Below are 12,510 nucleotides of genomic sequence, written 5' to 3'. Positions count from 1 at the left end.
TATTCCCTACATACTTACCATGTTTCCCCCAAAATAAGACCTGGTTTATTTTTCGTGGGGTTCTTTTTTGCCTCCAAAAGAGGCACCAGGTCTTATTTTCGGGGAATGTCTTTTCCATGGTCTCACCTCGCACCGGCAGCAATGACAGCCCTGCCGGCCCGCCTCTTCTGTGGCCACTCGCCACCACTCATACGTGTTGCCCCCGACCTCCATTTTGCCGTCAGAGGCCTTCAAGAACGCCCTTTGCAGCCAAGAACCAAGCTCCGGATTGATGCACGCGGTGCCCCCTGGAGGCCAGGGGGGTGGGTGGGGGTGCTGCAACGTCAATCTGGAGCTCAGTACTCGGCCGCAGAAGCCTTTCCTGAAGGCTTCTGACGGCGAAATGGAGGCCAGAGGTGATGTGTGCACGCGAGTGGTGGTGAACATAAGTGGGCTGGAGAGGCAGCTGGCAGGGCATGGGAGGCCTGGCTGCAACAGTAAGTGGGTGCTGGTGCTTGGGGTAGCTCCACTCCCCACCCCACCCTATCTTGATATTTAAGTGTGTGCCTCGCCCCAAAACTAAGGCTTACTTTTGGGGTAGGGCTTATTTTTGGGGTAGGGCTAATCAACGAGAGAAGCAACCTAGAACTAAGGAGAAACTTCCTGACAGAACAATTAACCAGTGGAACAACCTGCCTCCAGAAGTGGTGAATGCCCCAACACTGGAAGTTTTTAAGAAGAGACTGGACAGCCATTTGCCTGAAATGGTATAGAGTCAGGACCTGATCTTGACTCCCACTGCTAAGAATTGTCAAAAAGGGCCACCTCACCAGCAAGGACAACATGGACAACACCCCGACAACAAGGACAACAGAGGAGGGACTCGAGCTATTCTCCAAAGCGCCCAAAGGCAGGACAAGAAGCAATGGATGGAAGCTAACCAAGGAGAGAAGCAACCTAGAACTAAGGAGAAACTTCCTGACAGTTAGAACAATTAACCAGTGGAACAACCTGCCTCCAGAAGATGTGAATGCTTCAACACTGGAAGTTTTTAAGAAGAGATTGGACAGCCATTTGTCTGAAATGGTATGGGGTTTCTTACCTGGGCAGGGGGTTGGACTAGATGACCTCCAAGGTCCCTTCCAACTTTCTTCTTCTTCTTCTTCTTCTTCTTCTTCTTCTTCTTCTTCTTCTTCTTCTTCTTCTTCTTCTTCTTCTTCTTCTTCTTCTTCTTCTTCTTCTTCTTCTTCTTCTTCTTCTTCTTCTTTTTCTTTTTCTTTTTCTTTTTCTTTTTCTTTTTCTTTTTCTTTTTCTTCTTCTTCTTCTTTTTCTTTTTCTTTTTCTTTTTCTTTTTCTTTTTCTTTTTCTTTTTCTTTTTCTTTTTCTTTTTCTTTTTCTTTTTCTTTTTCTTTTTCTTTTTCTTTTTCTTTTTCTTTTTCTTTTTCTTTTTCTTTTTCTTTTTCTTTTTCTTCTTCTTCTTCTTCTTCTTCTTCTTCTTCTTCTTCTTCTTCTTCTTCTTCTTCTTTTTCTTTTTCTTTTTCTTTTTCTTTTTCTTTTTCTTTTTCTTTTTCTTTTTCTTCTTCTTCTTCTTCTTCTTCTTCTTATTATTATTATTATTATTATTATTATTATTATTATTATTATCCCATCTCCTAAAATCAAGCTAGGGCTTATTTTGGGGGTAGGTCTTATTTTCAGGGAAACACAGTATTATTATCTTGTCAAACCCTCCTTCAAGAGTTCTTCCGGACGGACCCACCAACATGTCAGGCACAGTAATCAGCACCACTGACCTGTTCTTTCGTCTGGGCCTTCTGCACGTAATCTCGGCCGACTTTGATGCGCGGGGTAAGGATAGCACGGGTGAACTCCGTGACATTCATGCCCAGGAGGTGGCAGAGTTTTTGAGCAGCTGCAGAGGCGAAGAAGAGACCAATAAGAGCCCTTTGCCAGATCCCCTTCCCATCAGCTTTCTTTTCAATTCCACACCATTCCCTTCTCCCTCTCAAAAAGCAGGAATGTGAGGCAGGAACCTGAATTTTAATATGGTGATTATCGTGAAACTTAAATTTGAAATACTGTTTCTTAGAGCCAAAATGGAAATCGATATTTTATAATAATAATAAAACAAAAACCAAAAAAATGTTCCCCGTACACCTGTATTGTCTTTAACAAGATCCCATTATAACGTCTAAAATAAAAAAGGCAGTTTGAGCTCTGATCACAGCCAAATGCTTAGAGTCAGTCTTCGCTTAACAACCAGTTGCTTACCGACCGTTCAAAATTATGACAGACATTCCCAGAACTACTTACGGTACAACCCAGTTCTGGATTTCAAAAAACTGCACCTTCCCCCCCATCAGCTTAATGATTGCCATGACTTACGACCGTAATTCTGGGCTCAACTGCAATCATAAGTTGAGGACTAGCATTTCTGAAAAGTCAAGCTACTAATCTGAAATACCTGTGTTATCCGGCATGGAGGCCTGATCCGTATTCCTCTCTTTACGGAAGACAATATTGCCAAATTGCAGCACAGCTGAGACCATCCGAAGCATACCTGTATGGAAGGATGACCACATTTCCACATTTTCCAAGCAGCCCTATTCAAATGCACCCCTTCAAGCGGGTTCAGGCATAAAATACAACACAAAACGTAAGAATATATTTCATCACATAGTGCATTGCAATAGGCCTCTCTGCCCAAGCGTTGCAGAACAAAGCTACAAGATATTTGAAAGATGCATGCTAGGTTACCTTTCTCCACTGCCCTCATCATTCTAAATAATTTTAAATTTTGGATTGATGAAACATGTAAGGCTTGACATTCACTGCAACAGGCTGGGACTAACTAACTAACCAGCAGCATTCAAAGCATTTGCGAAGGTTGTTGAGAGCGTGGTGGCGCACCAACTTCCTCAGATCCTGGATGAAGCGGTTTATCTAGACCCGTACCAATCGGGTTTCAGGCCGGGCTACAGCACGGAGACGGCATTGGTCGCTCTGATGAATGATCTCTGGAGAGCCCGGGACAGGGGCTATTCCTCTGTCCTAGTCTTATTAGACCTCTCAGCAGCTTTCGATACCATCGACCATGGTATCTTGCTGCGACGCCTCAGGGGACTGGGAGTGGGAGGCACGGTTCTGCGTTGGTTCTCCTCCTTTCTCCAGGGTCGCTCGCAGTCGGTGCTGACAGGGGGACAGAGGTCGACCCCGAGGCCTCTCGCTTGCGGAGTCCCTCAGGGGTCGGTCCTCTCGCCTCTCCTGTTCAACATCTACATGAAACCGCTGGGTGAGATCATTCGCAGTTTTGGAGTAGGGTTCCATCAGTATGCTGATGACACCCAGCTTTTTATCTCAACTCCAAACAATATCAGTGATGCCCTAGACGTGATGTCCCGCTGCCTGAAAGCGGTCCGGGAATGGATGGGGAAGAACAGGCTTCAACTGAACCCGGACAAGACTGAATGGCTGTACGTTCCGGCAAACCAGGATATTCAGAATGTCCCATTGCTTAACATCGGGGACATGTTACTACCCCCTGTTGATAGGGCCCGCAACCTGGGTGTCCTCCTAGACTCGCAGCTCTCCCTAGAAGACCACATAGGAGCTGTGACCAAGGGGGCCTTCTCCCGGGTTCGACTAGTTCGCCAACTACGGCCTTATCTAGACCTGGATTCCTTACGTACAGTCACCCATGCCCTTGTGACCTCTCGCCTAGACTATTGTAACGCTCTCTACATGGGGCTGCCCTTGAGATCCACTCGGAAGCTTCAGCTGGTGCAAAGTGCGGCGGCACGGACACTCTTGGGAGCCTCCCGATACTCCCATATCACACCTCTCCTCCGTGCGCTGCACTGGCTTCCGGTTGCCTTCCGAGTGAAGTTCAAGGTGCTAACAATGGCATACAAAGCCCTACATGGCATGGGTCCGGACTACCTACGGGAGCACCTTCTGCCAATGTCAGCACCCCACCGTCCTGTGCGCTCCCACAGAGAGGGCCTCCTCCGGGTGCCACCGCTCAAGGAATGTCGGCTGGTGGCCCCCAGGGGGAGGGCATTCTCAGTGGGTGCGCCGGCCCTCTGGAACAGTTTACCAACCGAAATCCGGATGGCCCCCGACCTCCGTACCTTCCGTCGCGACTTAAAAACTTTCCTGTTCCAGCAGTCCGGCCTGGCATGATAGCGTTAATTGGGGTCCCAGTTTGTTTTCATTATTGTTTTTATTACTTTTATTGTTCATCTGTATACCTTCTTTCCTCTGTACACCGCCCCGAGTCCCTCGGGAGAAGGGCGGTTTATAAAAACTAATAATAATAAATAAATAAATAAATTTCAAACCTAAGGATCACCATAAGAGCCACACACTTTACAACATTGTTATTTCTCTTTCTGTTTCAATATTGTATTAATGTTATATTAAAATAATAAGAGAAATCACAATGCTCTAACATTTCTATGCAGGTGGGGTACATATTCTTTATCTCAGATGTTCCTTCAAGTTTAACCCTGCCCCTCCCCCCCTCTCTGTCTCTTTTCTCCTTCACTAAATAAAGGAGCATTACTGGAATTACAATAAAAAACAACACAAATGAACATTACTGGAATTACAATAAAAAACAAATCGCAATGTTCACTAGAGTGTAAAACACTGCTTGAAATGGAATTGTGGAGTTAAAAGCAATGCTAAAACTTCTTGTTGCAGAAATGGCCTTATTTACAAACAGCTTCTACAGTACTTTAAGAATATTTAGATGCACACCTAAGAAAATTGGAGATAAAGATTTACCAATGGATGGCTATTACATTTTTACTCGGCTTGTGAATATCCAAAGGGATTTAAAATCAGCGCAGCCCAATAACAGGCAGGAATTTTTCCAACTTGTCCTTATTTATTGCAGCGGGTAACACAATGTTGCTAACAACATTTAATAATCTACTCAAGTGAAATCACCTGAACAGTTACTTGCTGCTTCTGAAGTATTTTCATATCTACGGGTCATTTCAAACATACAGAGGTTAAAACCATTCTAGGTCATGGACCTCTTAGCTTATCAGCCCTTATTTCATATACTTGTGCCTTAGTGTTGACTCCTGTCTCCCCAACTTTCTTAGCGAGAGGTCAGAAGTGGTTTGCCATTGCCTGCTTCCTAGAGCTAAGAGTGTGTGGCTGGCCCAAGGTCACCCTGCAGGCTTCATGCCTAAAGTGGGATTAGAAGCCACTGTCTCTCAGTTTCTAGACTGGTGCTTTAACCAACATGGCAAACTGATCCTCTATTTCACGTTACAAAGTTATAATCGATGTTAATAAAAGTAGTCCTTGACTTACAACAATTAATTAGTGACGGTTCAAAGTTACAACAGTGTTGAAAAAAGTGACTTATGACCATTTTTCAGAGTTACAATCTTTGTAGCTTCCCCATGATCCTGTGATCCAAATTCAGATGCTTGGCATCTGGTTCACAGTTACGACCACTGCTGTCTCCCAAGGTCACATGATCACCTTTTGTGGCGTTCCGACCAGCAATGTCAATGGGGAAGCCAGATTCACTTAACAACCGGGTGGCTAGCTTAGCAACTGCAGTGGTTCCCTTAACAAGTGTGGCAAGAAATGTCATAAAATGGGGCAGAACTCACTTAACAAATGTCTCACTTAACAAATGTCTCACTTAACAACAGAAATTTTGGGCTCCATTGTGGTTGTTAAGCTGAGGGCTCCCTGCATATTTTCGTATCAAACATTTTATTCTAAGTCGTTACTGCACTTAACTGAAAGCATTTAATAAATAAAACCATGACCACGACCATAAATGAAATGTTAGGTCAGATACCTCCTTAATTGCAGCAGATATATGCACATTCATTACAGAGTGACTCACAATGTATCTCCTCATGAGAAAAACCCATGATACGCATGGATTCCATGGTCTCATGGAAGATCTCCTTATCCTGCTGTCCAGGGATGGGCAGGTACCCGTTCGACAGAAAGCGATACTGATTGAATGGCTCCAGCAGCAGCTCCCCTACAGGGGCATGAAACAAAGCACGTTACAGAGACCCACCAGAAAGTGGCATGCAAATTTAATAAACTAATAAAAGTTACGGCACTACCTATCTCATACAATGACTCTAGGTGGCTCACAACAACACATAAAACATAGTTAAACACAAAGATGCCTTTCCCCCGGGCACTAGAGCAGGGCTCTTCAAAGTTGGCCCATTTATGACTTGTGGACTTCAACTCCCAGAATTCCTCAGCCAGGCACGCTGGCTGAGGAATTCTGGGAGTTGAAGTCCGCATGTCATAAAAGGGCCACGTTTGAAGACCCCAGGCACTAGAGGAAATGACCTCACAGCTCAACCCCTGTCCTAGCTCAATGCTTGAGGGAGAAACCAGGGCTTCCCGGCCTCTGGAGAGTTAAATGGATAGGGATCCCTCTGACCTCATGCGGGAAGCTGATCCAAAGAGCTGAAACGGACATCGAGAATGTTGCCCTTAGAATGGAGTGTGCCAAACACTTCAGAGAGAGGTGGTCCCACAGGTAACCTAACCCTGTGCCGTGTAGGGCTTTAAAAGTGATAAACCAGCACCTTGGAGCTGCAGCCAGAAAGCAACTGGAAGCAGTGCAGCTCACGCAGCAGTGGTGTTCCTTGGGTGAAGCGTAGAGCAGCCAAAATTGCATGCTGCTTCGTTCTAGACCAGTTGCAGTTCTGGATGCTCTTCAAGGGCAGCTTCAGATAGAGTCATTGCAGTAATTCAACAGGAGGTACCAAAAGCATTGGTGGCACTTTTTTGGTTATGCTGTACTCCAGAGGGCAGTACGTTATTAGGTATCAGATGCGCACAAAATTTGAGATGGACTAGAGCAGGGGTAGGCAACCTCGGCTCTTTTATGACTCGTGGACTTCAACTCCCAGAATTCCTGAGCCAGCTATGCTGGCTCAGGAATTCTGGGAGTTGAAGTCCACGAGTCATAAAAGAGCCGAGGTTGCCGACCCCTGGACTAGAGAGTCTGCTTTGAGAGACCAAGATTCAGGAGGTTTAAAGGTCAGCCTGGGTGCTTCAGATTTCAGCAAGTCTTAAGACTCCCTCTTTACTCATTAAACCACCATCGCCATCGCCATCATTTCTGACATTACACCGTAATACCGTCACTTGTTTTCATTGGTTGGGACAGTGATGGCAAACCTTTTAGAGGCCAAATGCCCAAACTGCAACCCAAAACCCACTTATGTATCGTAGGGTGCTGGCTGGGTGTGGCCCATTGGGTGGGTATGGCCAGTTGGGTGGGCGTGTCCCTTGGGGGGCACCTGGCTGCGGTGGTAATGGCAGATTGGGTGGGACTAAAAAGTTCAATCAATTCCAACTTTGCGAGAACTTTTTTTTCCTGCGAGAAGTTGAAATCGATTGATTGATTGAACCTTTTTTTTTTTTTTTTGCACATGGCAGCGGAGGCCTAAAGTGAAAAGGTTTTATAAAAACCCAGCTGAAGGCTTAGGACTGGGGAGACAGCGCGCGTGCCCACAGAGAGGGCTCTGCGTGCCACCTGCGTGCCACGGGGTTAGGACTTTCTTTCTGGTGAATTCTTTCCTCTCAGGTTAGTCAAAAAAAGTTCTGAGTACTTAGCACCAATCAACTGGTTGTCCTTCGGTTTTATTGCCACTCTGTAAATGCAGAACACTAAGCCACATGAGGAAGGTCAGGATTTCCGTGATGCCTGGGGAAATGAAAGGGACACACTCACCTCTCGTGTGTTCACCAGCACCCACTAAGAGTTGATAAAAAACGTGGAAGGTTCGCTCATCCTTGGCCTGGCGAATGGCCCGGGACTTCTCCAAAAGATCTGGGACACTCTTGAGTTAAAGATGGCACGTACGGACTTTTTCTTTCTCCTTAGGTACCCAGGCCCAACAAAGCTTCTCAATCGCCCCACCTGGATTCCACCTGCCCGTGTGGGTCTTCTGATACTTTGGACCAGATACCTGCTATTTTTTGCCATCAGGAATGTTCATGCAGAGGATCTGATGATTCTATCTGCCTAGAGAACTGGGCCGGCATTCTGCCATGGCCCAAACTTACAGCTTCTATTCTCTAACCACAAGGATACATGTCTCTATATTGGCTCCAACAATGTAGCCGGCTACATCAAAATTAACCCGAATAAATTTACCCTGTGGGTCGAAAAAGAGATGGGAGACAATGAGACAGCAATCAGAAGAATGGTGTGACCGATGCAGAAAAATTCTTCGGTATTTTAAATATTTTTTTCTTTCAGATGCTAGTGAACCGCAGAAGCTGAAAATAAATTCCCCTGGTCAATTCAATTAGTAATGGATCTTTCCTAAATAGGAAGAAACCAGTCACCACAAAAAACAAGAAAAGCTAACAGAAATTAATAATACAGTGGAATGTGAAGCTCACTCTTCTGCCTTTCATCTACGAGGAAGAGAAAACCTTTGAATTTTTCTTCCTTTCCAAAGAAAAGGAGTGGCTAAAAAACCAAAAGCATTTCTCAAAAAAAAATTACAAAAGGAAGCTGAAAAAAAAAGGCTTTCAACAACAAAACTGGTTTTTCTTCCAAAGGAAGTATGGAGTTTGTGGGCAGAGGATTTCAAAAAGGCATTTATATATTTTGCCCTTGCTAAGGAAAGGAATTGAAGAAATGGTACATGAAAGTTTAAGAGTATATTTGGAAAGGGTTTGCAAGCATAAGTATTTAAAGGAGCGAAGTGGGTACCCTCAGCTGAAGCCCACCCACTGCACCATTAAACTCTTTTATGACAAAATACCAGGATAGTTTTTCACTGGAGGAGGGTAAAAGGCAAAAAGGAGCGCAATGCAAATAGTTCTCATTTAACGCCCAGTCGTTCAGTGACTGTTTGAAGTTGCAACAGTGCAGAGCAAGAGGTACTTACGACGGGTTCTCGTAGTTGCAGCCAATGCAGCATTCCACGATCACCATTGTGATTCGGGTGCTTGGCAACCAGCCTGCAATTATGATGATGATGATGCATCGCCCCGTGGTCATGTAACTGTCATTTGCAATCTTCACTGCTGGCTGCCAACAAGCAGTCCCTGGGGAAGCCAGCAGGAGATTGCAAATAGTGATCACTTGATTGTGGGATACTGTGATCACACATGACTCTCCTAATGAGGGCAACTGCGATTGCCAGGACTGCCATCATAACTTGGCACAGTTAGTGATGCCACACCTGATAACTAGGTTGCTTAGCAATTGAGTTTTTGGTCCCAATTGGAACTATCTGTATTAAAGGCCCATTTTATCCCTTGAAAGCCATGATAGTGCAAGGAATGAATGAATGAATGAATGAATGAAGGAAGGAAGGAAGGAAGGAAGGAAGGAAGGAAGGAAGGAAGGAAGGAAGGAAGGAAAGAAAGAAAGAAAGAAAGAAAGAAAGAAAGAAAGAAAGAAAGAAAGAAAGAAAGAAAGAAAGAAAGAAAGAAAGAAAGAAAGAGACTCCATCCTCTTGAATGCTAGCATATCCCCAGCAGTCATGACGAGACATCAAGTGCAGCCCCTGAGGCCAAAGATTTGTCCAGCATTGTAACTGGACAACCCATTCTTAATTTAAGTTTGAGTTGCTGGGAGCTAATAGCCAAGCCAAACAAAAGAACAGTGTCTTAGCCTGCTTCCTGTCCTTCAGATCTCCTCATCAGCTAGCTGGACGTAACACTACCTCTTTCAACAACTTGGCTACACAGCTTAACTCTTGTTTTTTATAGAAAGAAAAAGATGATTCTTTAAAAAATAATAATCCAGATTTACCAACATAAGATGATCTACTTTCAAATTTAGAATCACTTTGGCAATTTTCTGCAACTAGTTTTTTTATTCAGTGGGAGGTAGGGCCTCTTACATAATAACACCCCAATGTTATTATGAATGTCTTGTATCACAGCTTCAATCTCTGCAATCCATTCCCCATAATGGCTGGGGAATTCTGGGAGTTGATGTGAATGAATGAACCTTTATTGTCAAAGTACAACCATGTATACATTGAGATTGGCTGAGCCTCCCTTCGTACCCCCTACCACCACCACAACTCACAGTGACAACAAACCCACCACCTTGTTACACCGTGTGAGCTAATTGCACAACACACCGGCCTCGCAAGTCGATCATACATAAAGTTATTTCCCGTTCAAGAGCCTGACAGCCCACGGATAGAAGCTGTTCTTCAGCCTGTTGGTACGGCTGGCTATACTCCTGTATCTCCTGCCCGATGGTAGGAGAGTAAAGAGGTAGCGACCAGGGTGTGAGTCATCCCTGAGAATTTTCTTCACTCTTCCAAGGCAGCGAGCCCTGGCGATGTCATCCAGTGGTGTTTTGTGCTGTGCTCACCACCCTCTGTGATACTTTCCTATTCGCGGCTGTCAGGCCAGCATACCAAACCACAATACCGTACGAGAGGATGCTCTCTATAGTAGACCGGTAAAAGAGGGTCATTAGCCGTTGTTCTACCCTGTTCTTCCACAAGACCCTGAGGAAGTGGAGTCTCTGTTGGGCCTTTCTGGCCACCTGGGTTGTATTGACTTTCCAGGTCAGATCTTCACAGAGGGCGACTCCCAGGAATTTAAAGGAGGAAACTCTCTCCACACAGCTATAGCTGTGTGAGAAGCAATCTTAACCTGAAGACAGGGAGACCACACACAGAGACACATATAAGGTGACAGAATAACTCATTTAAAAAGGGTACTAAGTACCCATTAGAACAGCGTTTCTCAGCTTTGGCAACTTTAAGATGGACGGACTTCAACTCTGAGAATTCTGGGAGTTGAAGTTCTTAAAGTTGCCAAGGCTGAGAAGCACAACAACTGGGGTTTGATCTTCCAGATCTGAAAATATTTTCCACTGCTAAAGAAGATGCTATCTTCTGTCTGAAATCCAGGGCTCAACTGGTCTGAAATTGGAAGCTGCTAAACAGGATCCTCATTCCACAGATTTCTGAGGAAGATGACCGGGTGGGAGGGGATTTATCCGTCCACAATGACTTACGAATCGTGAGGAATTGTCGTTTTTCACCGTTTTTGCATTGCCGAAGGCCTCCAAGATAGGGTTGGCTTGCAGCAGCTGATGCTCCAGTTCTCCCTAAATGAAGGACAAAGGAGGGAGGCAGGAGGGAAAAGGGGTTAGCAGCGACCTAGGCAGGCCTCTGGCCTCGCCAAGCTTTCGGGCCGAGGAAATACTCGGGGAAACTCCAAGGCCAGCCAGGGGGAAGCTGTTTCCAAAAATTACTCACGTAGGAAGCAGGGCTGGAAGTCTATGGAGGTTGGGATGGGGATGACATCACAAAAAATACAATGGGAAGGCAGAGCAGGGAGCAAGACAGGGGAAAGAAAAACAAAACAAAATCAAAGGGTTAAATTAGATGATGAACAACACAACAAGAACTCAACCACAATAACGTAAGGACATAAACTGGGGACCAGCACAACAGAAAAGGGTAGGAGTAGGAGACCCCCAACACCTGGCTTCCTTTCCCGGCCCTCCCCGGAAACCTCTTGAACCATGTTTCCCACCCCACCCCACCCCACCCCACAAGCGAATGTGGCATCGTAACTCTGGTGAGGAAAGGGGTTCAAGGAAGTGACTCTGGCAACAGGCAGTGTGTGCAACTGATGAGAAAAGCATTTGACTCAGAAGAGCAATTCTAAGTATAGGTGGGAGCAGGAGCAGCAGCCAGCGATAGGGACCCGCAATCAGCACTGGAGGATGGGGGTGAGGAGTGGGGCGGTGGGGAAGCTGGCATCTCAGCAGCATGCATTCGGCTTTCTTGCCTGTTTGGCTTCATTGAGGTACTCCAGCTGAGGCAGCAAGACAACAGAGGGGTATTAATATCATCTTCCATATGGGAACAACCACATACACACACATATACTTGTAGAACCTCTGCCAAGACTATAGAATTAGGGATGGACAAGGGAAAAAGACGGCTTTTCATGCAATCAGAGACAGGAAGCACCAAAGGGAAAAATAAGGAAATTCTCAACGCGTTGCACGCAGGATGTTTCAGGCCAGATGTCAGATAATTTTAGGCCCAACAGAAGTGAGGAGAAGGGTTCAAGTTGGCCAATAGTTCCTTTGGGGTATCTTTGTGAAAAGACAGGGAACAAGAAACCCTTCATGATTCCAGTTGGCCAGAGTGTAATCTCTGAAAGGAGATGGCTAGAATAACTGGAGCCTAAGTTCTTCCTCTAGATCAGGGGTAGGCAACCTTGGCTCTTTTATGACTCGTGGACTTCAACTCCCAGAATTCCTGAGCCAGCCATGCTGAGGAGAAATAGAGAGGTTTCCATGCTGGCTCAGGAATTCTGGGAGTTGAAGTCCATGAGTCATAAAAAAGCCAAGGTTGCCCACCCCTGCTCTAGGGTTATGTCCACAAGTTGCAAGAACATTCAAGAGAAGATCACGCAAGTGTCCTAGGACAGAGGTCCCCAACCTTTTGGGCACCAGGGACTGGTTCTGTGGAGAGGTTTTTCCGCAGACCGGAGAGTGCGTGGCTTTGCGTG

At 45.5% G+C, this 12,510-nt stretch overlaps 1 protein-coding gene across 4 annotated transcripts in view; it reads right to left on the bottom strand.

The window, feature by feature from the left end:
* The window catches only part of LOC310650294 (myosin-10-like), an 84,627-nt gene that overhangs the window by 50,457 nt on the left and 21,660 nt on the right, over positions 1-12,510 (bottom strand). For 2 of the 4 annotated variants that reach the window (XM_083379153.1, XM_083379155.1), the window contains exons 6-12: positions 11,241-11,261; positions 10,997-11,089; positions 8,087-8,150; positions 7,724-7,822; positions 5,858-6,001; positions 2,444-2,539; positions 1,773-1,891 (exon numbers count right to left, since the gene is read on the bottom strand). In XM_083379153.1, coding sequence (XP_083235279.1) covers positions 1,773-1,891; positions 2,444-2,539; positions 5,858-6,001; positions 7,724-7,822; positions 8,087-8,150; positions 10,997-11,089; positions 11,241-11,261 — 636 coding nt within the window. The remainder of the gene's footprint in view (positions 1-1,772; positions 1,892-2,443; positions 2,540-5,857; positions 6,002-7,723; positions 7,823-8,086; positions 8,151-10,996; positions 11,090-11,240; positions 11,262-12,510) is intronic. The other 2 variants (XM_083379154.1, XM_083379156.1) reach the window with 1 other exon arrangement.

This window comes from Vipera ursinii (assembly GCF_947247035.1).
Source record: "Vipera ursinii genome assembly, chromosome: Z".
NCBI lineage: Eukaryota > Metazoa > Chordata > Lepidosauria > Squamata > Viperidae > Vipera > Vipera ursinii.
The sequence above is the reverse complement of the archived record's forward strand: the minus strand, read 5'-3'. Positions and strand labels throughout refer to the sequence as shown.